This window comes from Sciurus carolinensis, chromosome 8 (assembly GCF_902686445.1).
Source record: "Sciurus carolinensis chromosome 8, mSciCar1.2, whole genome shotgun sequence".
Classification (NCBI taxonomy): domain Eukaryota; kingdom Metazoa; phylum Chordata; class Mammalia; order Rodentia; family Sciuridae; genus Sciurus; species Sciurus carolinensis.
The window spans coordinates 39,652,323-39,680,079 of record NC_062220.1 but is presented as its reverse complement, the minus strand read 5'-3'; the positions used below and the strand labels follow the sequence as shown (position 1 = coordinate 39,680,079).

Sequence of the window (27,757 nt, the reverse complement as noted above, 5' to 3'; positions counted from 1 at the left end):
GGCTGAGAAATTTAAAAGGAAATTTTAGGGGCTGGAGTTGTGTCTCAGTGGCATGCTAGTGCCTAGCATGTGTGAGGCACTAGGTTCAATTCTCACCACCACATATAAATAAATGAATAAAATAAAGGTTTACCAACATCTAAAATTTTTTTTAATTAAAAAAGGGAGATTTTACTTTGTTGATACCGTAAGATAGTAATTTTAAAATGGAGTTTTCTACTATATGCTTTTATCTGAATATAATAATAATGAAACACTACACTATTTCTTTTGAATGATGTTAATATAAATACTTAACCAAATTATGAAAATTTTCAAATAAGCTGCCACAAACACGAACTCTAAAACATGGGTATCTTTTATAACTTCTACTTTTAATATAATGAAATATTAATTAACTGTTAATTGCACATTAAATGAAAAATTATTTTTAACAAAATTTTATTCAAAGCATTAGGAAAATCATATTCAAAACATAGAAATTATCAGACTACAACAATGCTGCATAGATAGTGGTATACAAATTCCCTGACACTAAGTGACTTCTTCCTAACTAAAACTTCAATTTTCAAGTCACCAATAGAAAATGGTAGAAGCATTATTTCTTCTCTGAGGCTGGAAAAATGCCTTCAAAGGTGAGAAGTTACACCACTTAAAGAACAAAGATTAGATTATTTCCCAATTTAATTATATTCCCCTCTGCTATTTCTCAAATGTGAAAATTTAGAATGGAAGGGAATAAGAAGTGAATTACCTCTTAGTAGACACCATGATCAGTGTCTGCTTTACTCAGACAAAACAGTGAATTATGTTTTAAAAATTACAACCACACCATTATATGTAACTAAAATTGCCAATATGAATACTTTTTTACATAATACATTACATGTATACAAGATAAAAAATGACCTGTTTCCTATCTTTGACCTTCAGTAGAGGGGAAAAAAGTATTATCACAAATGGGGACTTGAAAAAAAAATTCATGGCACAGTATTAACTCCTTAGAGATAAAAATCTTTTCTGAATATTTATAACTTACTGAAACAGGTAATGAGAAATTGCTAAAATTTCTTTCATATGAGTACTTTTTGAAAAGAAAGATAATTTATTTAGAAGGAATTTATAGCTGGAAACACTGTTCATTAAGAAAACATTGTTACCCTGAGAAAGACTTTTAAATACCAATGTTTTCAGACATCCTCGCCAATGCTTGAAGGCTCTCATCTCTTATGGTTACCTACATAAAGGATGTTTTGATCTAAAAAGCAATTTGGATCTCTCTACTTTACTAAAAATAGGTCACAACCAAGATATCTGAATCTGATGAAATATAAGCAAATTTTATATTTATTTTTGGGCAGGCCTCTTACTTTTTCTAAGAATTTATAGGTGTTCAAATGATCACAGACTCAAACATACTATTTACAAAAAACAATCTTCTGTTAGTCAATTGGTAGTTTTCTTAAAATAGTAAACAAATTTGTTTGGTCTACATTCCCTAGTGTTTGCCTAGAAAATAAGGCATTAGTAATTCTTCATTGGCCATTGCAGAGCATAGACAACTGTTTTCTTTCTAGTCAGTGGCAAATGCAAACATTCCTGAAAGTGCAATGTTATTTTTAACATCTTTTATACATTTACAGAGTCAGCATTTATGACTCCCTACATACTTTCAGTATAAAATAATGCTTATTCCTGACACCTTACATATCCCATAATTACTTGAGGAAAGACAAAGTGAGAGCAGCTACAGAAGTAGCAAAATATTTTCCACAAATAAAAATACATTATACAAAAATGGCAAGTTAGTGATAATTGGTAATATGAACTCTCAATAATATCCCACTCTTGAGTCCAAATTAAGATTTGACAAGTTTAAAGCCTTGTCCTGTGTCCAGCACAGTAGGAAGAAACCAACTCATTTTTAATCTTTTCAAGCATCTGAAACAAGTTTTGCAGATCCAAAAAAGGTTCAAACCACATAACCAATTTGCCAAATGCACTAATGGATATGTAATACGAGGAAAGTGTAGCATCCAGTGCTTGGCCACATCGCTTCCTGTTGGCAAGTGCAAAGTGTAGTCACTCCACCGCTTTGACACACCATACACTGCTTTCACTGTGCGTCCCTTTTCAGACCAACAGATGTTATTGTTGGTGTTGCAGTTATATTCTACCCAGTCTTTTGTAAAGTCACCCAGCTGTGGTGGGTCAGCTTCTTCAATATCTACTGTCTTTGCCATCTCTGCTCCTTGCACTGCAATATACTGGTCGTTAATCTTTCTCACTTCTTTCACCCAAGGAGTTGAGTTCTCACAGTCTAATATGATAATAAGCCGGGAACAGAAGGAACCATTCTTTTCTCTCCACCATTCTAAAAGTGTGTCAAGGCGTAGTATGTCTCCACCTGTGGACAAGAAAAAATCAATAGACCAATACTTTCTGAAGAATATTCTCTTAAGTATATTTTAAGTTCTTAAAATTAAATATGTGAACAAAAAATATGAAAATATCTGAAAGATAATTCCAAAGTATCATGTTGGAAGATTTTTTTTTTTTCTGCCTGTGGGATTTTGTTTATTGTTCAATTTTTCAACAACTCCCCTCAGACCAAACATTCAAGTGGTTAAAGCTTGGAGATAATTTAGGAGGTGGTCTGCATATGGGAGTTCTAGACTTGACAGGGTTTAAGAGATCATCTGACCAAACAACAGCTCATGATCTATTCTGCTTTACAGTATTACTGCCAGATACTCAAGTAGTTTCTGTTTGACACCTTCCAGCAAAGCAGGGCTATGTCATGCTGAAATTAGTATCTGTATCTTAGAGCTATTTCAACTTCCTAAAATAGTACATAATGCCTACTAGCCAGTGGTTTTTTAAATTTGTATTTGTTCTTTTTAGTCATACATGCTGGTAGAATCTATTTTGATACATTGTATACTTGTATAAATGTATCTTATTCTAATTAGGATTCTAGTCTTGTGGATGTACACAATGTTGAGATTCATTGTGGTGTATTCATGTAGGTACATAGGGAAGTTATGTCAGCTTCATTCCATTGCCTTTCCTATTCCTTTCCCTCCTCCCTTCCTTTCATTCCCCTTTGCCTAATCAACTGAACTTCTATTCTTCTCCTTCCCAAGCACCTTGTTGTGGGTTAGCATCCACACATCGGAGAGAACATTTGACCTTTGATTTTGGGGGACTGACTTATTTCACTTAGCATGATAGTCTCCAGATCCATCCATTTACTGGAGAATGTCATAAAGTCACTCTTCTTTATGGCTCAGTAATATTCCATTGTGTATACATACCACAATTTCCTTATCCATTCATCTGTTGATGGACATCTACTGTGGTTCCATAGCTTAGCTATTGTGAATTGTGTTGTAATAAACATTGATGAGTCGGAAGATGTTTTTAAAGCAGATTTTTCAACTTCAGGCTAAGAAAAAATACTATTACTTCCATTAAAAACAAGTATGCTATGATAATTTAAGAAACCTGTTTTATACACATATGCTCCTTGATTTATAATAGGTGCATATCCCAAAACTCATTCAAAAATATTAATGATCAAAAAATGTATTTCATACACCTCACCTACCTAACATCACAACTTAGTAACAAAGGACACTGTAGAGTGTCAGTTGTTTACTGTTGTGATTATGTGGCTAACTGACAACTATAGCTGGATGGCAATGCCCAGCATTCCTGAAGACTATAGTACCACATATTGCTAGCCTAGGAAAAGATCAAGATTCAAAATTGGAAGTATGTATTTTACTGAGTACATATGACTTTTGTACCATTATAAAATTGAAAACTGCTAAACTATTGCTAATTGGGAAACTAGTTAAATTTAGTAAAAATAAAAATTATATAGAAAAATTAATATTCTACACTGGGGTAGCAAACTATATCTTGTAAGCTGAATCTAACCTGTCAAATGTTTTTGTATGACTTGAGAGCTAAGAATTGATTTTTTATTTTTGCTTAGGTCAAAGAAAACCAAAAGAATATTTTGTGACATGAAATTATAGAGGAAATTTAAATTTCATGTAATTATTTCCATAAATAACATTTTATTGGAACACAACACTAATTCATTTGCATTCTGTTTATAGCTGCTCTCATTCTACAATAACAGAGCTGAGAAGTGGCAATAGGGATCTTATTGCACAAAATGTACAGGGCCAAAAATATCTGGTCCTATAGAGAAAAAGTTTCCTGACCCCTAATAAAATGTTTCCTTCTCTTCATAAATAGGTACTATTAAATAAAAACAAACAAAAGAATACCTTTCCTGTACCAAGAGTTTAAGAATGCCTTTAAATCAATTCTACACCCCAAGAGCAACAAAGAAATAAAAAATATATACCCAGAATATATTTAAAATATATTCTTAAATATATTTTAATAATGCATTTCTAACCTATAAACCTGTCTTACAGCTTCTAAATTTTATATCTGGCTCAATATAGATTCTTTTGCATTAATTTTTATTTTTAAGAATGCTGCATTAACAGATTATTTATTTTGATGACTTAGTTTTTTACCACTCTTTTCAGGCAAATTTTTGTCATTCACCAAGGCAACTGCCACCTTCACCTCACCTAGTCCTGGCCCTGTATCAATGACTTGGACACAGTCCTTTCAATTCCAGGAATCTATACTCAGGAAAGAACAGAAGTGAGGACAAAAATAATTGCATATAGAGATCTTCTTCTAACTTTGCACTAAAGTAGTGTAAAATTTGAAATGGGAAATGGAAATAAATTATGATATAATTTAAAGAGAATTTTAAAATTAAATATTCATAAAAGTTTTATGATGATAAAATGTCTATATTAGAGCACAGCACAGAATTGTATCTGTGCAACTGTAGTAGATACTGCTGGGTATTTGGATTTCTACTGGTTTTTAAATACTTTTCTGTATCTTCCAACATTTTTACATTAAGCATATGTTACTCTTACAATTAGAATTAATAAGCTACAATTTGTTAGCAAAATATCCAATACCCTAATATATATTTCTACCATGAGTAACCATTCAATAACCTAATATACATTGCAAAATATACCATGAGCAATCATTCTTTTTGCTATCTAGTGAGAGCACTAGAGAAAAAAGAATTGTCTATATTTTCAGTTCTATTAATATGATCTCTGAAGCTAGGCCATATCACATTATTTATATGCAACTAATACTCTTTTATTCATCATCCTTCCATAGCGCAGACTCTGAAAATGAAAAATATGTTTAATGAATTGCTCTAACAATCATGCATATTGTCTCAGGAACTATTTCAACACATAGGCTCTACATATTACTAATATGCTGCACTTCACCAAAACCTCCAAAAGATATTACTTTTTAAAAAATGGCCAAATGTTAACTTCTCATTATCACTGGTTCTACAAAATGTCTCTAGAGATGAGAGGATAACATAGATTACAAGAGTTATTACACAAATTCTACCTGCCATAAAACATCATTGCTTACACAGCCTCCACAACTTTATCAATATTCTTCGGCACATTCTACCCTAATTCTCTTATATAAAAGCTCTTTAGACATCAGCAAGAAAACTTAAGGCAGCATGAAACCTTTTAAATTATTTCTCTTCTCTTGTTTAGTTTTGTTCTGCTTTCTTGTATGAATAGGTTCTATGCTGCATTTGGCTTTTGGCCCAGATGCAAAGTACTTAACATTTATCTCAGATGATAACAGCCATCTGATGCATTTCAAGTAATTGAGACTGCTTTTTAAAGGCTGTGATATACTACATTATAGATTATCTCCATTTTTTCTTTTTATGTCTGTATCTCTTATAATTACTATAATTGTTTTTTACCCTAAAGCAAAGAAGCAAAAATATCAGGTTCTATATTATGAAACTCCATAAATGGAAGAAGGTTTCATATTCTCAGAAGTACTACAAGTAAAAGTATGGGATGAAAGGCAAATATAGATTGCCTTTCCCACAGTAATATTTAGTCCTGGGCTTGCTCTTAATTTGTTAACCTAAGAAAAATCCAGTCATGATGCTTCCTGTTTCAAAGGTTGCTAGAAAAATAATAATTAATAAATTATCAGAGCTTAAGTTCTTTGTCACTTGATTTAGAATATATTAAAGCATTTCCCCTGGAGCAAGGGTGCTTAAATTTTATTTTCAGACACAATCAGCCTTGGAGGGCTATATCTAAGGCAGGCCTGGGTACATCCTGACTGAAAAGAGGACTTCTAGTCCTGGCTCAATCTGGGTACCTGAAAGTGAGTCAGGTACCTCAGTCTTGTGTGACAGTATGCAGCTGGTTAATTGTGGGATAAGGGAAAGCCATGTCAAGCTTTCTCTATTATTATTTTTTTATGCATTTTGATAAGCACTCAGTGTTACACAGGAACAAATCTTGGCTAATAAAAGAATTCTCTAATGGTCAATTTATTGATAGAATACATCAAAAATTATGAAGATACTCTTCCAGAATGTGACTGCAAGATATTTACCTAAAATCATAACTCTAAGAATTAAGTTTTCATAAATTATTCCTGGAAATTCATCATGAGTGAATAAAAATTTAAGAATACTAATTTATATACTGCTTATCTTGATATCTTTTACTTTACTTATTAAAAGAGAAAGCTGAGTAAATATCAGTAAATTGAATACCTACAATTTATTCCCTAAGTCACCTTTTAAAAATACTTGAACCTAGCATGGTGTTGCATGTCTGTAATCCCAGTTATTTGCGAGGCTACAGAAGGAGAATCAAAAATCCAAAGCCAGTCTCAGCAATTTAGCAAGATCTTGTCCCAAAATAAAAAATAAACAGAACTGGAGATGTAGCTCAGTGGTAAAGTGTCCCAGTGTTTAGTCCCCAGCAACAAAAACATGAATGCTTGAAATAAATTTTAAAATATTTAAGAAGGAAAATGTAAAATTTTTTAAACAGAAATGCTTAAATTAGGTAATAAATCCTACCTTTTTCTGATACTTAAAATAAGTAGGGATATATGTATACATCAAAATCATACCATTTTATTTTTCTTTTTGACCTCAGAGAGGTTATTATTCTAAGCCTTGTAGTAAACTGTCAATAATTAGTCCCAACTTTTAGGTCTGAAATTTTACTTCTGTAAAGATTTTTTAATTGATTAGAACTCTCTTTCTTGTGCTCTGAGTTACAGAATGATATACTTTATCAGGAACTGAAGTAGCCATAAAGGTTAAAAAGTCATTTTCTACATTGTAATTAAAAAGTTACAGGTGAAATAAATGAGTTTATAATCTATGTTCAAGTAGTTTTAGTGTTAAATACCTTCTTGCACAATCTATGTTTCTGAATGAGGGATACATGCTCACAAAAATATGTATTTAACCAGACATGCCATTTCACAGTGTTTGCCTTTGGCAGCAACATGGAACAATGGGGAGAAACACAATTCAGGGGTCAGGCAGAACTGGGCTTGAATCATGGTTTTATCACTTGGTTGTATGACTACAAATTACACAGTAACTTTCAGCTTCTGTTTTATCTTTTGAAAAATGAAAATAACAGAGGTGATTCGGCATCTACCTAAAAGGACTGCATCAAGATTAGATCTAATATTGTTTGCAAAAACAGTGTTACAGTAGCTTATGCTTAAAAATATCTCCAATAAATGTCAATTTGCCATTACTCCTAGATAGCTACTGAGTTGTTCAATATCTAATACAAAAAAGAAAAATTTCAAAAAAATTTATGATAAAACCCTAGTTAACAAACCTGACATAAAATCAATGAGATGATGCTGACTTAATATCATTTCTACTTTATTGTTGAGGGTTTTTGTTTTTCCTTCTGGAGGTCTTATATTGATAGGTCTGCCTGTGTCTTTTCTATACTACTTATTTTTCTTTGACATAAAAATATGTTCCCCCTTATATTTTATGATTATTTTATTTTTATTATATATTCTTGGTTTAAAATATCCAAAATCTTTCATAGAAAAAAGAACAAGATGTAATTATGAACTGTTTCTAATCTAAAATAGGAAAAATTCTTTCCTTTTTCATGTTTCATTCAATGATTTCATCTACCTATCAATGATTAAAGGGTTCCCTACTATGTTCCAGGCTCTGTTCTACATTCTAAGCATTTAATATTTCATAGAACAAAACTCTTGACTTATAGGGTCTCTACAGACAGTAAATAAATATAATTTTCCTATGTACACATATGAAAATATCTAAGTGAATCCCATCATCATGCCCACCCACAAGAATGGAGTCCTAAATAGAATAAGATATATTCCCATGCTTGTATAATTTTATCAAAATGGATTCTGCTGTCATGTATAACTAAGAAGAACCAATAAAATTTTAAAAATAAAATAATACTATTGGGCCAATTAGGACAGATCTCCTGAACTGGCATTACTTCTACCATTTCATAATACATGCTATTTAAAATTTTGGAGAACTTTCTAATATAAGTAAAACTATACATATGAAGACCTATTGAAGTCTACATGTATAATATATTTTAAGACTTAGAACTATGAGTTTAAGAATTTTATCAGCTGCTGAAAAATGTCACTATATTTTATAATTCCGAAATACTATAAGGGGAAACTGATCATGTCTCAAATCAAGCAGATATTTTTTCTTCCAATTATTACAATACATAATTCTCAAACCCTTACTGTTATAGATTACTTAAAATGATATTAAACCCATATGCTAAAGAAAAGATAGTCATATGTGTTCTTGGTAAGCTGTGAAGTAGAAAACTGAGAAAATTTGATATCTCTATGTAAAGAACAGATTTCCACAAATCTGTATATTTTCCGCAATTGTGAAATTGCCAAAGGAGAATTTACCTGCTAGAGCCCATTCTCCAGACCCATGGGTGTGCCCACTATAATACAAACATATGTATCATGTCTAGGTCCATCCACAGTCCGAAGTTCAAGGAAAGCTTTCAGTTTGGAATGTAGAGTATCAAAAGACAGTCCACTTGTGGAATAGTCACATCCATAAGTCTCAATCATATGATACGCAAAAAATCTTTGGATAGCGTTGAGCATGCCAGTAGACCTCAAATTTAATTCTTGCACATGTTCTGGGGGAAGCAGCGTGGGCTGACCATCAGGACTGAAGGAGAAAAAAATAATTTTCGGGTTTAACAAGTATTATTCTATATCACATTCTCATCTGTCATTTATCATTGGTTATCTAAGAGTCACAAGAGTTGCCACTAACTAAATGACAGGATATTAAAAATAATCTTTTCTAAAAGTTCTATAGTGCTACTAAGCCTAGAATCAAAACCTGGTTTCTAAAAATTACCAAACAAAAAACTGAAATGTACATATTCCTGTTCCTTATTTTCTTACAAAATGACAGATAATGACTTAAGACCTTTTAAAAGCAAGATTATACTAAATGTTTTGAGAACACCTGGGTGGGAACTCTAAGGGAAAAAACCTTACTGAGAAAAAAATGTTAACACCTCAAAAGTGGAAGCAATATTTTAATTATATATTGAATTTCTATATTGGAAAACACAAGATCTTTAAAAAGTTGTGTTCAAATTTTACAAACTTAAGGTAGATAAATGATAAAAGAAATTATCTATTAACAAATACCACTTAAAATAGTTCTTAAAACTTAGGTCCATAGCCTTATACTTCTGAACACTAATTGAAGATAGATCTACCCTGGGACAAATGTAAAATCACACTATAGTATAGATGATAGATCATGTCTTACAAATAGCAAAATATTATCAGTGTTTATGAGAGAAAATCATTACTTCTCTCCTGCAAAGAAATTTCTATCAAGAGATTTGGAAAACTTTAAATTTTGTTTTACTATCAATACTATTCTAATAACACTTTAGTTTTTAGTAATATAAACACTTTGTTCCATATTTTGTAACATTTAACAGTTTCACCAAAAAGTAAAATAAGAAGCCAGATGCAATGGCACATGCCTGTAATCCCAGCTGAGGTTGAGGCGCAATTCAGTGAGACCCTGCTCTAAATAAAATACAAAATAGGGCTGGGGATGTGGTTCAGTGGTCGAGTGACCCTGAGTTCAATCCTCAGTACCCAAAAACAAAACAAAACAACAACAAAAAATAAGCACAGGCAAAAAAAAAAAAAAAATGATAAAACAAAATCTAACTGTGCATATTACTATGTCCACACATTCTTTCTGCAGAATTACCATGTCTTACTTTATAGGACCCTTCCAAATCTCCTTCTTTCCTTCTCATGAGCATCTTCAACTTTTTATCAAGCCATTAATGTAGAGGGAAATATTTGTTACAAATCTATTTGGGAGGTTTTATATCAAATATTTTAAATCAGGTAATGTTTTTAATTTCAAAGTATTCTGCTCAGAAAACTGATGAAAACTAGATCATCAAAATTCATTAATGGCAAAGAACAATTTTTTTCCTAATAATCCCTCACATTTTGAGGGATAAAAATTATTTTGAAATAAAACTGCAATTAATATTTGTCATAATTTACTGCAAATCTTTTGAATTCCTGGTAGTTGTATGGCATTTTTCAGGTTGCAGAATGTTTTTACATGCAAATTCTTTCTAGCTCTTCAGAACATTCCTCTGAAATGGTCAGAGTAGGTATTACCATTTGCATTTAGATAAAGACACTAAGGTTCAGAGAAGTTGTGATTTGCCTAAGGTAATAAAGAACTAGAATACTGGGCTCTCAAGTCCAGTGTACATTATATTCTATTTTACTATATAGTTTTATAGGACATTTTCTTAAATGAGATATTCTCTTTAGGGAAGAATCTTTCCTTAGAAAATGCACTCATATTTTCTGATTTCTAGCTAAAATATAAGCTAATCATATATATTAATATTTAAATTGAACCCCTGAGATTATATTATCACTTGAAATAGAATTTTCTAAAAGTATGAAATAAAGAAATATAGCATTATATTTTGAAAATATCATATCTTTCAAAAATGAGCTATCCTCTTTTCTATTCATATTTATATAAACATTACGAAAATGTTATAAGTCAAGTAGTTACCACCACAGTACCTGCAAAAATTGGTAGGAATCACAATAGCATATCCAACTGATGTTCCTCCTAAGCAGTTACCCAGTTCATGGAAGAGCCCATGAGCCATGGACTCCAATGGCAAGACGACTAGAAACATGCTCAAGAAGATTCCATTTGTTGGCTAAAAGAAATTCAAAACATTTTTGTATAGTATATGTATTTATGTGTATATTTATATAGATGCATATGAATTCACATTTTTATCCGTACTTCCAAGAATAAAAAAACAATAAATTATCTAAAAACAATTATAAACTAATATAGAAAAATATATAGGGATAATCTAATTAGTGTAACAAAGCTTAAATTTATCTCTAAACTTCCTAGAAGCTGTGGCAAAACACAGCACATTGTATTTTTTAAATATGTGAAATAACATCTTCTTTCCATCCAAACTAACATAACAGAAAACATAACAACTCTTTGATATGACATAAAAAAAAGCCCAAAAGATATTTCCTTGTTAAACCCACAGGCCTTATGTCATTTTTTAAATAAGGTATTCATTAATTTATCAGAAAGGATACTTTAGGAAGGACTCATTTTTTTCCTCCCTGTGGAAAAAGTTCAGAAAAATCTTAATGAAATTTAAGACCATATGAATTATAAAAGTAAATTCCATTCTTTTAACAGTTTATCTTTGAAAAGTCCTCAACTTTGAATTATGTCTAAACTCAAAATTGTAATAAAAAAAGAAAATATTAAGGATATTTAAGCATCTGAAAAGCAAAGTGGAAAATAGAGAAGCAGAATAAATATTAAAATGAGTTGGCAAGATTAAGTATCAACTGCAATTTTAAAAGACTGCATCAGACACAGTGATGCTTGTCTATGATTTCAACTACTCAGGAAGCTGAGAAGAAAGTATCCTGAGTTTAAGCCCAGACTAAGCACCATAATGAGATCTAGCCACAAAGAAATAAAGATAAAAAAAAAACAGAAAAAAAAGGACAGGACCCATTTAAGTAAAAGAAAATGGGAAGTCAACAGTCACTTGGTCCTAAACTCTTATCTTTAAAATACTAATACTGTTCCACATTCTTTTTGTATTGTTGCTGCACATGCTCCATGCATAATCACAAGTTTTAACAATGAGTGATTCATCTGATGAAAATCTTAATAAAAAATGAGCCTTGTGCAGTGGCTCATGCCTATAATCCCAGTGATTTAGGAGGCTGAAACAGGAAGATCACAAGTTCAAGCTCAGTCTCAACAACTAAGTGAGACCCTGTCTCAAAATAAAAAATAAAAAAGGCTGGGGATATAGCTCAGTGGTAAAGCAAGCCTGGGTTCAATCCCCAGTATAAAAAAATTAATAAAAAAAAACAAAATTGATTCATACAAAAAAAATGAATATACTATCTGATTTTGGTACATTCTATTTTACCAATTATGTAATATACATTATAAATAATCATACATAATTATTTAGTATATAACATAATTACATGAATTATATAACATGCTAAATTTAGAAATACTAGAAAATACTAAAAAGTAAAATATGATTAAAATCATTCCAAGTACCACTTCTGAAATATTTCCAGACTTCATGCAATATATAATCACAAATATACATTCATGTGCATTCATGTGTACGTATAGGTATATATAGCTTTTACCAAAACAAGATGATAGATAATATTCTGTGAACTTTTTAATATGTTGTAAGTCTATTAATTCTACATCATCTGTAAAGACCAACTAACATTCCCTTATTCTTGGAATTTACATTGCTTATAATTTGCCATTTTTATAAATAAAATTACAATAAATATCAAGTTCTCTTGATTCTTAATAAGGTTAAATCCCTTTGATCATTCAGGTTTTGGTGAGTGTTAAGTATTTTGCCCACTCTTCTATATGGCTGGTCCTTTTCTCATTGATTTAGTAAGCTCTGTTTTGTTCTCAATGTCTTTCAGATAAAAGTCTTTGTGGGTTGTACTGCAAATATTTTCCCCCTGTGTGACTCTTTAACATAGTTTTAGGCTTAGCGTAAGTTCTTAATTGCAATGTAGCATTCTGTTTCTTTGGAAAAAAAAAAAAAAGGTCTACAGTTCAAATGGAATTGAGTTTTATGATAACGATCCAATTTCAATTTTTTTCTCTATAGACATACCATTGTCTAAGCACCTATTATTACTCAAAATATCAGTCACTCCACATCACTCTACAGTGCAGTCTTTGTTATAAACCAAATATTCACAGACCTGTTTTTGGACTATTTCTTCTATTTATCTATTTATCTGTCTTTCAAATTATGACTTTGGCCTTTATTTCACCTCTTTCTTCCTGGGACACCAATCAAACACAGATATGATCTTCTCACTATATCCTTTTTGAATTTTAACCTTTCCTCCTGTTCAATTATTTTCCAAAATTTTTTCCTCTTCCATGCTCCTTCTGAACTGTATCTTCCAGTTCACTAATGTTCACTAATACACTGTTTCAAGCGTGCATATTCAATTACTTGTAGGTAATTTTATTTTGACTCTAAAATTTGTATTTAGTTTTTTCAAATCTACTTTGTTACTTTTTTTTTTCCAACCATTACTTCCTTATCTTTGCTTTTATTTTTTCAACATAGTAATAAGTATAGTGTTTCTTTCTGTTTGATAATTGCAATATCTTAAGATCTTTTATGCCATTTGTTGGTTCTCTTGCTTCTTGCTTATTGTCATATATATGTGTGTACACCTGCTTATTTTTATAAGATGAATACTGTATGTAAAAAAAGTTACATGATACATTTTAGGCCTAAGATAACGATACCTTCTCCCAGAGAGGATATTTTGTTTAGTCTAGAGAGCTGAGGACATTACCAATCTACATATCTTAATTCAGGTTTCACACTAAATCCTAGATGAAATATTAACAAGACACAAGACCAGGAGCTGAGGATGTGGCTCAGTGGTAAAGTGCTTACCTTGCATGCAAATGCCCTCAGCAGAAAACAAAAAGAAAAGTAAAGCTCAGATGAAAATTCATGAGAGGACTCTAACATACACAACTACACTCTTTTCATTGTGACAGTTTAAAACGGAAAGTAATTTACCAGAGATCCCACTTTTGGAGACCCTGGATTTTTCATTTTGCTCCAGGCAGCTCACCTTTGAAAACTCTTCTACACTAACAAATGTCAATAGGACATAGCTTGAGCCTACTTACCCCAGAAGGTATGGTATGTTTTTCCATTTACCCAAGTCTTCTTTTATAACCTTTCATGGAGTTTTATGGCATTTTTTTTTTAAGTTTCATGAGTTTCTTTTAAAACCCATTCCTAGGCATTTTATGTTTCTGCTTTATTATTACTGTAATCATTTCCATTATAGATTCTAATTAACAAGTGATTTCCAGGCTATTCATTTGTATATATTTACAAGTTTTCATTTGCCTGTTTAATGGTATTAAAAATGTACTTCCAGTATAAATATGCTATTTATGTCCTTTTATATATCAGTTATGCTTTATGTGTGAATTTTTTTTCTTATATAACTCATGGTATATAAGTCCAAGAGAAATTTATAGTTTCTATATTGATTGAATTAATTATATCAGCAATACGACATAGTTTACAACTTTAAAGAAGCAACATAATTCTAACATATAGTACACAGTATTACAAGTTGGTTTATTGGATAACATTAAGGTTTGATAGCTAATCCTCTGCAAATATTTATAATTTCAATACTTTACTGCAATTTCTATTGTATATGTTGCTCCACTATAATAGAAAATGCTGATCAATTAACATATTCACAAAGGAGGATTGCTTTTCAAATAGGCATTCATATAAAAAAATTACAATAACATGAACAATATTATTAACTTTATTATTTCTTCTTTTATGTTCCCATACCTAGTACTTTTCTAATCAAGATAGTATAAGAAATTAAATAATTCACTCATAATTTATAGCAAGGGTCACAAACTCAAATGCCTTCAGGAGTCAAACTAGCAAATGTGTGCAAAAGCTGAGAGTAGCAAGTAGCTGCAAGTAATTTAAAGGAAGGTACATGGCTATCTAAAGGCACACACTAAAAAATGTACTGGGTCAAACAAAATTATTCTACTAAAAAATCTAATGGTTATGTTTATTTACTCATTTATTTTGCTCTACAGACATAATTATAGGACTTCTACAAATACAATAAGAAAATAGTATCCTCTTTTTAAAAATCCCTGCACATTATTTCTAAAATTAGGATAATTATGAAGATTTAAGAGTTAGTAATCAGGTATATAAAATAACCTTTCTGTATGTAGGAAGAGTTATTAGGGAATTTCATGAAATAGATTTAAAAAACATGTATTAAAGAAAATTCACAAATAAACATTAAGGAACTGATTATTCCTCTTGTAATGGTGAACTACATTTTGATATGTACATGGGAAAAATAACATTGTATTGCAGGAGATCATAATATGCCATCTAAAACTATGCCTTTTTGGCATAAGGATTATTTTGAACTGAATCAAACTTAAAAGAAAGAGATACAAAAAAAAAGATCTCTAGCCTTGCCTTATTTCCCTAAAAGCAGGAATAACTTTTTAAAAGCAAAAGTGTCCCTCCTCCCCATCTATCAGGAATGACAAGGTAGATAATGAAAACTTCAGACTCTTAGTAGAAATGGCACCAAATATGTATAACACTTGCCTCTTCACAAAAATTTATTCCCTCTAGAGCCTCAAAGTCTTTTCCTTTGTCCTGACAATTCTCTAAAAAGTCAGTTTATTATCAGTCTTTATTGAAGACTAATAGGTAAGCCTAAATAATCTCTTTGAGAATTATTTATGCCCTAGATATCTCCCATGTATACATGAGGTATACATGTTAATGTACTTCTGTTTTTCTCTTGTTAATCTCTAAACTAATAGGGCACCAGTTAAGACCAGTTAAGTCTATGAAGTAGAGAAAATTATTTTTTCCTCCTCTATAGTACCACCAAAAACTATTACCTTAAGTCAAACTATTTTCTTAGTTAAAACTTTATTAATTTGCTATCAATTTTTCCTTATTTCCTATAGAAAATGAAAGTTTCCATTCCTGAAACAGGCCTTAAAATAGTTATTTTAAACTTGGTCTTTTATTTATCCAAATATGCCAAATATTGAGAATGGCTTTTCTTAAGTAGTCATGTATACAGAATACCAATGATAATACTGACTTCTGCATTAAAGAATATTATAAAGCTATTAATACTAATAGTTTATTGTGGAATTAAAGCTATATTGCTTTCACCATTAGAAAAAAGTATTAAACAGTTTGATTTAGCAGTGAACTAAGTAAAAATTAAAGTTCAAGCCCAAATCATTTGTAGATGACAGTGGAATTTTTAATTTAAAATTCTAAAAGTTAATTGATACTGATGTTATTTGATATGCACATGTTGGTTATAAAAAACTGGTGGTAATATTCAACACAACAGTACTAAATAATACTCCTGTCTAATGGCTTGAATATGTTCCTGCCAAAAGATTAATCCCCATATTAACAGTCTTAGGAAATGGGGTCTAATGGGAGATTTTGGGTCAAGAGGGCTCTGCCATTATGAACGGATTCATGCTGATTTAAAGGGCTCCAGACTGTGAAATGGACTTCTTATACCACCTGTCTTCTTCTTTTCCCTTCCAAGGGATGATGTAGTTTAGAAGGTCCTCAACAGATATTATCACCTTGTCTCCAGAACTGTAATAAATTTCAATTCTTTTTAAATTACCCATTCTGTGATTTTGTTACAGCAACACAGAATAGACTAAAACATGCTGTTTCATACTGTTTTGGCAAAAGTGACATAACAAAAGTTTCGTTTCAAGCTAGGAGTTAAGTGTTTCTCTTCTCATCTAGACCAAAATGGCTCAAGATTTTAGGAAGAGAAATGAAACAAAATTAAAATTATGAAAAATGAACACTTCTAGTTTTACCACAGATTTGAAAATTCCCTGCTCCTAATGCCAAGAGAAGTAATATAACTGATCCTGCCATCTTGCTAGAATTGAAACTGTGCTGCATCTGTGGATTTCATTCCTTCCTTGCATGTGAAGCTGACATAAAGACAGCTGTCATACCCAGTAATTGTTACTCTTTCCCCATAGAGAAACCAACTGTGATTATGGTTTTTCTCATTTGGGTCAAAAGGGCTTGTACATAAAAAAAAAAAAAAAAAAAAAAAAAAAGATGCATCAAACCCCTGTGAAATCTGCAAATGACAATGGCTGGCAAGAAAAGGCATATAAAAATTTCATGTGAGAGATTTCAGAGAAAGTTTCTAAATATAAGAAAGTGCCATAGGGCATGTTTCCTTAGGTTTCAGGATACTTTCTTCCTCTTATCCTTCTGTGAATTATCATTTATCATAAAAGCCTACAGTCAAGTAGCAAAACTAGCATCAAATGCTACGGAGTATGGTGTCTTTCTAATTGACTTATTTAAGGAAAAAAAAAAAGTTTAAAGGGGGAAAAGCAAATAACACATTCAATGAACATAATACAAATTGTAGGAAACAACAGCTGTAATGTTGCATTTTAAAGTTGAAATGAGATTATGAACAAAACACAACAGAAGTTAATGGTAAAATTCCAGCTTTTTAATGTAAATGACTTGGAATGATACTAGTGACTCATTCTGACAATATTAAACTTGGTAAAATTAACAAAAAACAAAGTTATTTATATAGGGTTAGGCAAAGACTTCTAAGCTTGACACCAAAAGAGAAATAACTGATAATTTGGACTATACAATCTCTACTTTTATCAGTCCTGCCCATAGCTGACAAACTGATCTACTGTAAAGGCTTCTTTAATTCATCATCTTTTCTTGCTACTGAGTTTTCCCTCACCTAATCAGTGGAACAGTGTTTCCAGTGAAAATCTATTAAAGAATGTTTTAACAGAAGAGTAAAAAAAACCAGTTTAGTACACTGGTATTACTCTTTAGAAATGTGACAAATGGATTTAGATGTATTATTATTAATTAATATCATTTAGAAATGTTAACTAAAAACAGTTCAACTTAAAAATCAGTTAAAATGCATTTAAATCCATTTGAGATACCTCTTAGAATTTACTTGAATCAACAATGATGTTATCCCCAAAACAGTCTTCTCCTAACAAAGCTCTTACTTCATAATATAAGTTTCTGATTCTTTCATTATTCAAAAGGACTGGAACTTGTAAAAATCCTGTGGATGCTTCCCAAATTATGTTTCACACAGAGGTTATACTTGATCCTAGCCAAAAGTCCAAGAAGAAATCACACACAGAGGTTAAAAAGTGTGTGTGTGTGTATGTCTGTGTGTGAGAGAGAGAGAAGATGGGTAATGAAATTAATGAGAGGTAGTGGGAAGGAGTTCATGGTCAAGTAAGTTTGGAAATGCTTCTTTTTCTGTATTTCTCTGAACATTTTTTCTCTGAGTGCACTCATTAACATGTCACAGAACATGAGTAAAGTTTGGGAAATCTTTCCACAATAGATTATTAAATTAAGCTTAAAAAGTCTAATTATCTGCAAGGCTCAATGCCAACACTACAGAAGCAGTTACCATGTAGTAATTAGGAAATGTAGACATAACTGGTATATTCAACTAAGTGCTGAACAATTAAATAAGTCACTCAACAGATGTGCTACTGACCAGGATCTTCACCTTAAAGATCTTAAAAATGCAGAATCTGTCTCCTTACCCAAATTACTAAATTTCAATTTTGGGACCTGTAACAAGTTTCCCCACATAATTCATATGCAATATGAGAAGCACTGGTCAAAAACAAAAGTTGTCACACTTTTTCTGGAAAAGGTCAAATAGTTAATATTTTAAACTTCATAGGCAACAGGGTCTTTGTTGAAATTATACAACTATGCCACTTATCCAAATGATAAGAATCAGTTATTACTACATCTAGGACAGGGTTTCAAATACATATAAGGCAAAAAAAAAAAAAAAGACAACTGAAGGAGGACAGAAACAATTCAGAAATTAAAATGGAGATTTTTATAACTCCTTCTGAGTACTTATAGAACTAGACAGAAAATCAGTAAGGATATAGAGACATGAACAACACAATCAATACTAACCAAAGACACAGATACAGAACCAAGTTGATGTTTATTGTATGCTCTGCCCAACAACATAGCACTCATTTTTCTCAAGTGAAGATGGAATAAAACAAGTTCCAGGTCATAAATCAAGTCTTAATTAAAAGAACAAAATCACGTAAACTATGTTCTCCAACCATATGGAAATTAGAAATCAGCAACATGAAGAAATGTGGGAAATCTACAAATATTAGGATATCTCACAACAAAATTATAAATAACCCACGGATCAAAGAAGAAAGCTCAAGGGAAATTAGAAAATAACTTATGAGACAGCATAGTACTAGTGTAAAGATAGACATATAGGTCAACGTAACAAAATTGCTCAAAAGTAAAATCTTACATTTATATCTAATTGATTTTAGACAAAGATGCTAAGGCAACTCAAGAGGGGAAAGGTTCATCTTTTCAACACATGACCATATTTTTAAAAATGAATCATGTACCTAAATATAAAAGCTAAAACAATAGAAGAAAATACGGATAAAAATTTTTATGACCTATGGTTGGGCAAAGATTTCTTAGATATTAAAAGCATAACCTATAAAAGAAAGAGTCAATATATTTGACTTTATAAGGTTAAAAAAATTTGCTTTTCAAAAAGCATCATTAAGACAAATAAAGAAGCCACGGCTAGAAGAAAACATTTCCAAATCTTTTATCTGATAAAAGGCTTATACCCAGAAAATATAAAGAATTCTTATAACTCCAAATTACCCAATTTCAAAATGGGCAAAAGATTTGAAAGATACTTAAATAACCAAGGTAAGTAAATGGCTAATACACAATTAAAAGATGTTCTTTACCAGTCATTAAGAAACATATTTAACAAAACCACAAGGAGGTACCACTCCACACCTAATTTGAGGGACTTTCTCAAGTAGATCAACTTTAATTAAGAGTAGAAAAGGAAAGTGAGAATCTCAAAATTGATTCTCTTAAAATTATTTTTGCTGGGCTGGGGTTGTAGATCAGTGCTAGAGGACTTGTGCCTAGCATGCATGAGGCATTGGGTTTGATTCTCAGCACTGCATATAAATAAAAAAAAGGTCACTGACAACTAAAAAATTTTTTTAAAAATTATATTTGTTGCCATACTCCTTAGAAAGCTTTTGTGTACTTCCAATGGTACATGTTTGAAGACCACTGGTATAAGGAAGAAGAAGGAAAAGGAGGAGGAGGAAAAAGTAGGAGAGGAAGAGGAAGAGGAGGAAGAAAAAGAATCTGGTAACCAAGAACAGGATTTGGTAACCCGGAAAGGCATTCTCCATGAATAAGGATGACCTGGAAAGAAAAAGCAGTTAAGGCTGGAAGGAGGAGGCAAATTATTCCTTGAGTTTTTCTGACATCATAATTCTGACAGTCTTCAGCCTGGCACGTAAAGTGAGGAAAATATCCTCAGGCAACATCCATGATGTTTTCATCATTTGGCTGACTCCCCCAAAGGTTTCCTGCCATGGCCCACACTGACTAGAAAACACCATGCCCGGGCAAGTGTCCACATCTCCCTTTAACACTCATATCTAGAAATCAAGAGCAGTAATAAACTGGTCCAAAGAAGAGAATTGCCTAGCAGAGGTGACCTTTATGCCCCATGCCCCAGCCTGAAGTAGTCAAATTATACCATTTGTCACATCATAATCATAATTATTTGTTTTCATGCCAGTCTCTTCCTCCTCCCATTACAAACTGTTCCTTCTTTGAGGACACAGTCATCTTGAGATCTTCAGCACCTATCATAGTACCTGATATATACTGCAAAGTCAATAAATACTCAAAGACTGGGTTGGTTAATATTGTAGATGAAATGTCCAACTATACAATTTAAATTTCTACAAGGACCTTTGTAAAACATTTGGAGCAGCAAACATATTGTAAAACACATTTTTCTTCCTTACTAATCTTTAACTGAGAACCTGATATGATGTTATGTATATATCTACTCCCCTTTTATATAAAATCTTCATAGAAATGACTATATAAAAGAAATGTGCTGTCCTGGGACCAGGAACTAGATACAAAGTAGGTAACTGATTCTGTAGTAACTCTGGATATGCTCTCTAGTTTTCAGTTTCCATAGGTAAAATGAAAGGATTAAAATATGATCTCCCAAAACTCTTCAAATGCTAATTTTCTAAAGATATTTAATCTGAGTGTTCCCCTAATAATAAATCATGATGTAGGCAGCATATCACAAACTGAGTATTCCTAACATTTTGTTACCTCATCACTAGAGATCAAACTAAATTATCCTGTCAAAATGCATTCAGTGATTCAATTCCATGAACAAAATTAAATGAGCACTAAAAAATAATCTCCTTTTGAAATCAGGAACTTGAACTTACTAATTTCAACTTCTGAAGTCTAGCATTTTATCACATATGATAGGCAATGGACATAATTAAAAAAAAACATAAGCTTACCTGCCAGGAAACTGCTCCCAAAATTGCTGTTGCAAGAAGACTAAAAAAAACTAACTGCTCTGAAATTAAGCAAAAATGACGCATCCCTTTGGATGCCATGATTCTATCAAGGCTATTGTTATCTGTCCTGTGGGTAAAATAGACTTTATGGCAGTCATTTAATTTGGTATGGAATCCCCAAAGAGTTAAGAGAAAAATAATATGGCAAATCATCCAGAAAATTCCAAAAATGGAAAAGCCTGGTATTACAAAATACCAGAGATGGGTGTCTCTAAGTTTAAATGCTGAAAGAATAAAAAATGTCAGCTCAATCATTCCAGTGAAAACGACTGAAAGTCTTCTGCAAATTCTTCCACGGTACAAAAAAGGTTTCCACCTTTCAGTTACTGAAAGTCCACTAAAATAAATGTCGAGGAAAGGATCAGTTATCAGGCAAATAAAAAAACATGCAAAAGCAATTGGATTTTGGGGAGTTTCCAAAGAGGAAAAAAATAACAACACTGCAAAAATAACTAAGTTGGGAATAGCTAAAAAAGACTTCATTCTCAGGTCTGTAATCAGCATGGCCAAAGCTACAACAAGTAAAATGACACTCAGAGACTTCTCTACCAACATAGTTGTGCTGGCAATGGCAAATCCCACAAGTTCCAGAAATTCTACTGTGGTTAGCAAAGTGGGTCGATGACGAACATAACCAGAAATTCTCTCCACCAAAGCACATAATATCCTTAATACTATGGAAGTTAGCAGCAAATATTTGGTTGATTCTTCTTTCACATCATTTTTAAAGGATGAATTATCAAGAAAACATAGAAGGCCAAGCAAGAACCCAAACCAAAGATTGGAGAGACTTAAACTTGCCGCTTCCATTGAAAAATAATAGTAGAGTATGCTGGCAATTCCAAGAACAAAAAGACCAAGAATAAAAATTACCAAAATTAAGGAATTTGCTGTTTTTTCCCATCTTACATAAAGACCTAAACATATAGCCACTAGTAAGTTGATTCTGGCTAAATAGCCAAGATATCGCACTGAGGAATGCATGTTCACTTCTCTATTTACTTCTTCCAGTCTTGTCATTGCTAAATAGAGACAATGACTAAAGCAGTAACGCAGTGATTTACACATGTAATCTGACAATTTAGGTTTTTTTCCCACTTTGCAAAAATTAATTTCTTGTATTTCATCCAACAAATCCAATGTATCTGTTAACTCCTATTTCATCATTTTCTCAGGTAGAAGTTTTGTTTATGGGTGATCTAAAAAGAAGAAAAAATTTCAGTTAATTTCATGTAATATTTTTATGCCATCTTCTTTATACAACAAATAAGCACTTACATGTGGAAAATAAAGGTTTTCTGAAATCCAGTTAAAACCTGATTTGCATTAATCTTAATTGATAACGTTTCTGGCTTAAAAACTTTGCAGTTTATCCAAAGGAAAAGGGCTGTACTTTTTATTCATCTTGTTAAAATTACATGATTAAATCACCATCAATGGAGTCTTCTTCCAGAAATGGTGAAGAATTCACCTAATACATTCTTATTCCAACATTCATTTAGCTTAGATTGTGGCACATGGCTCTACACAATAGAGCTAGCTATTCAGCTCTTAAATGAATGAGGGACTTCATCATTACCTCTAATTTGAAAAGCACTAGCATACAATAATAGCAACCATTACTAGCTACCTAAAATCCCCTATGTCTTTTTGCAAGGCAGCTCTAAAATGCTATAAAACCTTACTCTTTATATTGTTTAATACACTTAGAAGTAAATTTTAACTATATTAAAGTCACCCAGTTCTTAAAGTTGAGCCATAGTTATCCTTGTAGTTTTACCTCTACTAAATTACTTTGGTTATTCCAAATTTAAATACTATCTCTGTAGCAAATCAATTCCCAAACTCCCTAGTCAAAATTGAAAAACTGGAATGATGACCAACAGCCATTAAAAAATGAAGAACTATTTCAATTCTACTTTTAAAAAATAAGTTATTACAACTATTATTTGCTGGAGGATCCAGAAAATTATTTCAACCTTAAGTGCTCCCACAAGTTGAACCTAAAATATGACAGGGATAAAAAATAATAATAATAATTTAGTCATCTACTAGATAATGCCTCAATAATTTTCTAGTATACTGCTTCAGAAGAACTGATCTATTTTAATGGATTATAGTCACACAATATTCAAGGAGAATTCAGATATTAAAAAAGTAACGGGGATTTTGCTCAGTACTAGATTACTTGCCAAGCATGTACAACAAGGCCCCTGGGTTCCATCCCCAACACTGTAAAAAAAAGGGGGTGGGGGTGTGGCAACTAGCTTGTGATCAGCTTATTTATGATTTCTTAATAGCAATATACTAAAAGACCCAACAGAAACATAAAAATAACCTGGAATTAACCCTTAAATAACCATTTGGCTGGAGAAGGTTAATGAAATGACCTCAGGGTCTCTGGGAGATTCTAAGTATTATTATCAATTCTACTTCTATATGTTCAATAAGCATATTTTTCCACACTGAAGTCTATTTGATGGATTAAGTATTTCAACTGCTTTTCCTCAACTGCATTTTCATTCACTCATTTCTTAAGATAAAACATTTTTTAAATGCCTTCCTTTGGTATATTTTGGGTTATCTCGAGAAACTGATAAAATGTGGAATTCGCTTAGATATTTTTTTAAAAATATTACTCTTATGTGTTATACAATCATTTAACAAATATGTTGAGATACACAACCTCAAAAGGCTGATGGTACAGTCTGGGGTCACATTACTGAACACTGCTGGAGGAAAAAAAATCACTATGCTAAAAGGCACCACTCTCAATTCATGAGACATTCTTCTGTTTCCGTGGTCAACACTCTGTTCCATTCTCTGTGACTATTCAAACCTTTCTTCCTTTTCCTTAAATCTCCAATACCCAGTTTCCAATACATTTTCACCAATTGACTGCCTCCTACAGTCATCAAAAGAGAATTCATTTGAGTTTCCAATACCACAAATTCACCTGTGTCTACATTTCTGGATACGAGGAAAGAAGAGTGTCCCAACCCTATTTAAGGCTAAACTTTCATCCATACTATGTATCTCTTCCCTTTTGCCTCTGGCAGAAAATCACTCTGTCTCCTCTCTCCAAATTCTCACTTGGCTCTCATCCATTAGCACTTAAACATTTGTAATTTTTTTAAATAAGAAAAAAGAATAAAAACAACAGAGTAAATGCAATCCTTGTTCATCTTGTTCTCACCTACCAAGTTCAAACTTTCCTCCTTTTGATGGCCAATATTTGGCTGCTTCATTTTGCACACATTCACTTTTCAAAGCATTAAACATTCACATCACAAAACCACTCTGTCAAATTCTGAAACCTGTAAATTCCTAAATGAATACTTTTCACTCAGTATCCTGAACATTCTTTACAAAAATGTTAACATTGTTGCACTCTGTCACTTCTAAAACCTTCCCTCTCCTCCCTCCACTTGTGAAGACCAAGTCTCTACAGATTTTCTTCAAACCCACTGGTCTCTACTTGGTCTCCTTGAAAGCTCTTTATTCTCAACTGATCCCCTGGATACTCAATTCCAAGCCTACGCTTTTCTCTCACTACATACCTTCTTCAGGCCATTTCAATTATTTCCATATCTTAATTTATACATATATCATGGAATATATGCAGCCACATTCTTATGGACCAAAACAATATGGTAGGTAATTATTTTTAAATGGCTAATTTATAATATATTCCCCCATTTTTACCTTCTTCAAAAGGCAAATAGTGAGAATTAGTAAAACAAAAAAGCATGACAATCCTTTTCAGTTGGTCTGTCATCAATAAGGATTCAGTGGAAAAATTACTTTAGAGACAGGTAAGACTGTAGCACAGTAGAGTCAATCAGCATATGGCAAAATTTAACTAACCACTTCTACAGTCTAAATATTTTATAAAATCCTGGGCTGGGGATATAACTTAGTGGTGAGGCAGGCACATGCTTTGTATGCATGATGCCCTGGGTTCCATACCAAGCGTGACAAAGAAAAAAAAAAAAATACACATACACACACACACACACACACACACACAGGGAAAGAGACAGACTACTTTAACCCTCTTCTCCTTCCCTACTATTTAATCCTCATCAGTTCCTCTCTATTCTTCTTATTAAACAAATCTCTTAAATATTTCTTCTCATCCCCCAGTTCACTATCCCAATTTTTGGCCATCATTATCTCATGCATAGGTGTCTCCCTAAAACCAAAATTAACTCACTTTCTCCAAAGGCTCCCTATGACCCTTGGGTGACGGGGACTGAAACTCCTTACAATGTCTAATAAAGCACTCCACATTGACCAGAATAACTCTCATGCCTCATCTGTTACCACTCTTCCTCTCACATTATGTATTCCAGACTTAGCAACATTTCAATTCTGAACTGCATAAATACTATTTCTTCTCCAAAAGCATTCCTTTCCCTCCTTCTGGCCTCACCAGGTTTAGTTCTATTCCTCAGGTCTCAGTTTCAATAATTTTCTTAGAATGATCATCCCTGATCCCACTATATGTTGCCTGTACTTCCTCTATAGTAGAAAAATATTCATCATCACTTCCTTAATGTCTGCATTCCTCACTAGATCATGAGGTCTCTAAGGATTCGTCTTCAATAATGCATGCCCAGTGTCCAGCATAAAGTCTGGCATCCAGTAAGTAGGAAACTACTTGTTGAAAAATAAAAACTAATAAAGAAATAACTACGTTTAAAAATAATGGTAATGAGTTATTGAGCACTTAATACACAAAGAAAATAACTTGTATAATATCCTACAGCTACTACTAAGTAGTAAAGCTAAGGAGGATTTCCGCGAATTTTTGGTTTGTTTTTCTTTTGGTCTTATTCCAGTCTTCATTTAATTTACCCAATTTCCTCCAAACCGGTTTCATCTCCATGACCTACATGCAGGGAATGGCTTCAAGACACTATCGTTTGAATCCTCTTTTGCTAGGAACCTATTTTTGATCCATCTAAGGGAAGTGTCAAAAGCTGAAAAAAACCACAAAGAAGCCACGGTTGGGAATTCCGGTCCTTCGGTTCTACGAATTGAACATATGAAACCTCAAAGATTAAATTCCCCCACAATGGCAGCAGTAGCGATTTCTTAACCATTCGGCCTCCTTCCAGCGAGAAGTGGGGCGGTCAGACCAGGACCCCTTGACTTCCGGAGAAGGCGACCACAACGTGCTGCCCAGTTAAGGGGGCACCGCTGGAGGAATAAGGAGAAGGGCCCCCTGCCCTCTCGCTCTGCGGTCAGCGACTCCAGGGTCTGGTATCCCTACCCCCGCCCCAGGAGGCCTCCTGGGCGGGGCTTAGGGTCTGGACCACGCGGAGCCCTGGGCGGTGTCTGTGCCCAGGTCCCGCCGCCCCGCCGCCCAGCCGTTCACCCCGTGGCCCCCCTACCTGACTCGGCGGTCGCCAGTGCTTTCTGAACCTGCGCAGACCTACAAAGTAAAAAGGGGGAGGCGGCTTTGGGGACAGAGCTTACGACTAGGAACTGGGAAGTGCCACGCCTTGGGGAACAGGGCTAAAGGTCCCACACACTAGTACAAGCCGGTCTCGGTAGAAACTTTCTCCGTTGCCGGCCGAAGCGCGGCCGCCATATTTCCGCCGCGGAGTCCGCCGACCGACCGTACGGATCCCCGCCGGGGTCAATCCGCGCTGTGCGCTTCCTTTTCGAAGCCCGTCCTCCGTCCAGCCCCCTCCCCGCCCCAACCCGCGCGCGGTGGCGGACCCAAGATCGCCCAGCACTGCTTCTCCAGCGCCATCTGTCCCAGCCAGGGCGTCGGCCTAGCCTCGGTGACCTGGAATCAGCGGCGGAGCTCAGGGAGCGAGAAGACCACCAACTATCAGACCCTTCAAGCACCTAGGCCGTAGCCTCAGGCTGGACCGAAACTGGAGCAGCAGGGCCTGGACTGCCGCACGTGGACTGTAAATACTGCAGGAGGCGTTGCTGCTCTTTAATATATATATGGCATAATGTAGCTTACTGTCTACTGACCAACTGAAACAGACCTGCTATCAAAGTCCTTTTCTCCTGGTCCTAGCCTGCATTTCTAATAAAGTCTATCACTAATCCACCACCTTGGCA

General features: G+C 33.2%; 1 protein-coding gene across 1 annotated transcript; it reads right to left on the bottom strand.

The window, feature by feature from the left end:
• Positions 1–353: 353 nt before the first annotated feature.
• Positions 354–27,319, bottom strand: Tmem168 (transmembrane protein 168). Its single transcript, XM_047562393.1, is given in 6 exon segments — positions 354–2,407; positions 8,872–8,922; positions 8,925–9,145; positions 11,074–11,216; positions 21,611–22,869; positions 27,070–27,319. Coding segments are annotated over 5 exon segments (2,091 nt in total). The 5' UTR covers positions 22,739–22,869; positions 27,070–27,319; the 3' UTR covers positions 354–1,859.
• Positions 27,320–27,757: the final 438 nt, after the last annotated feature.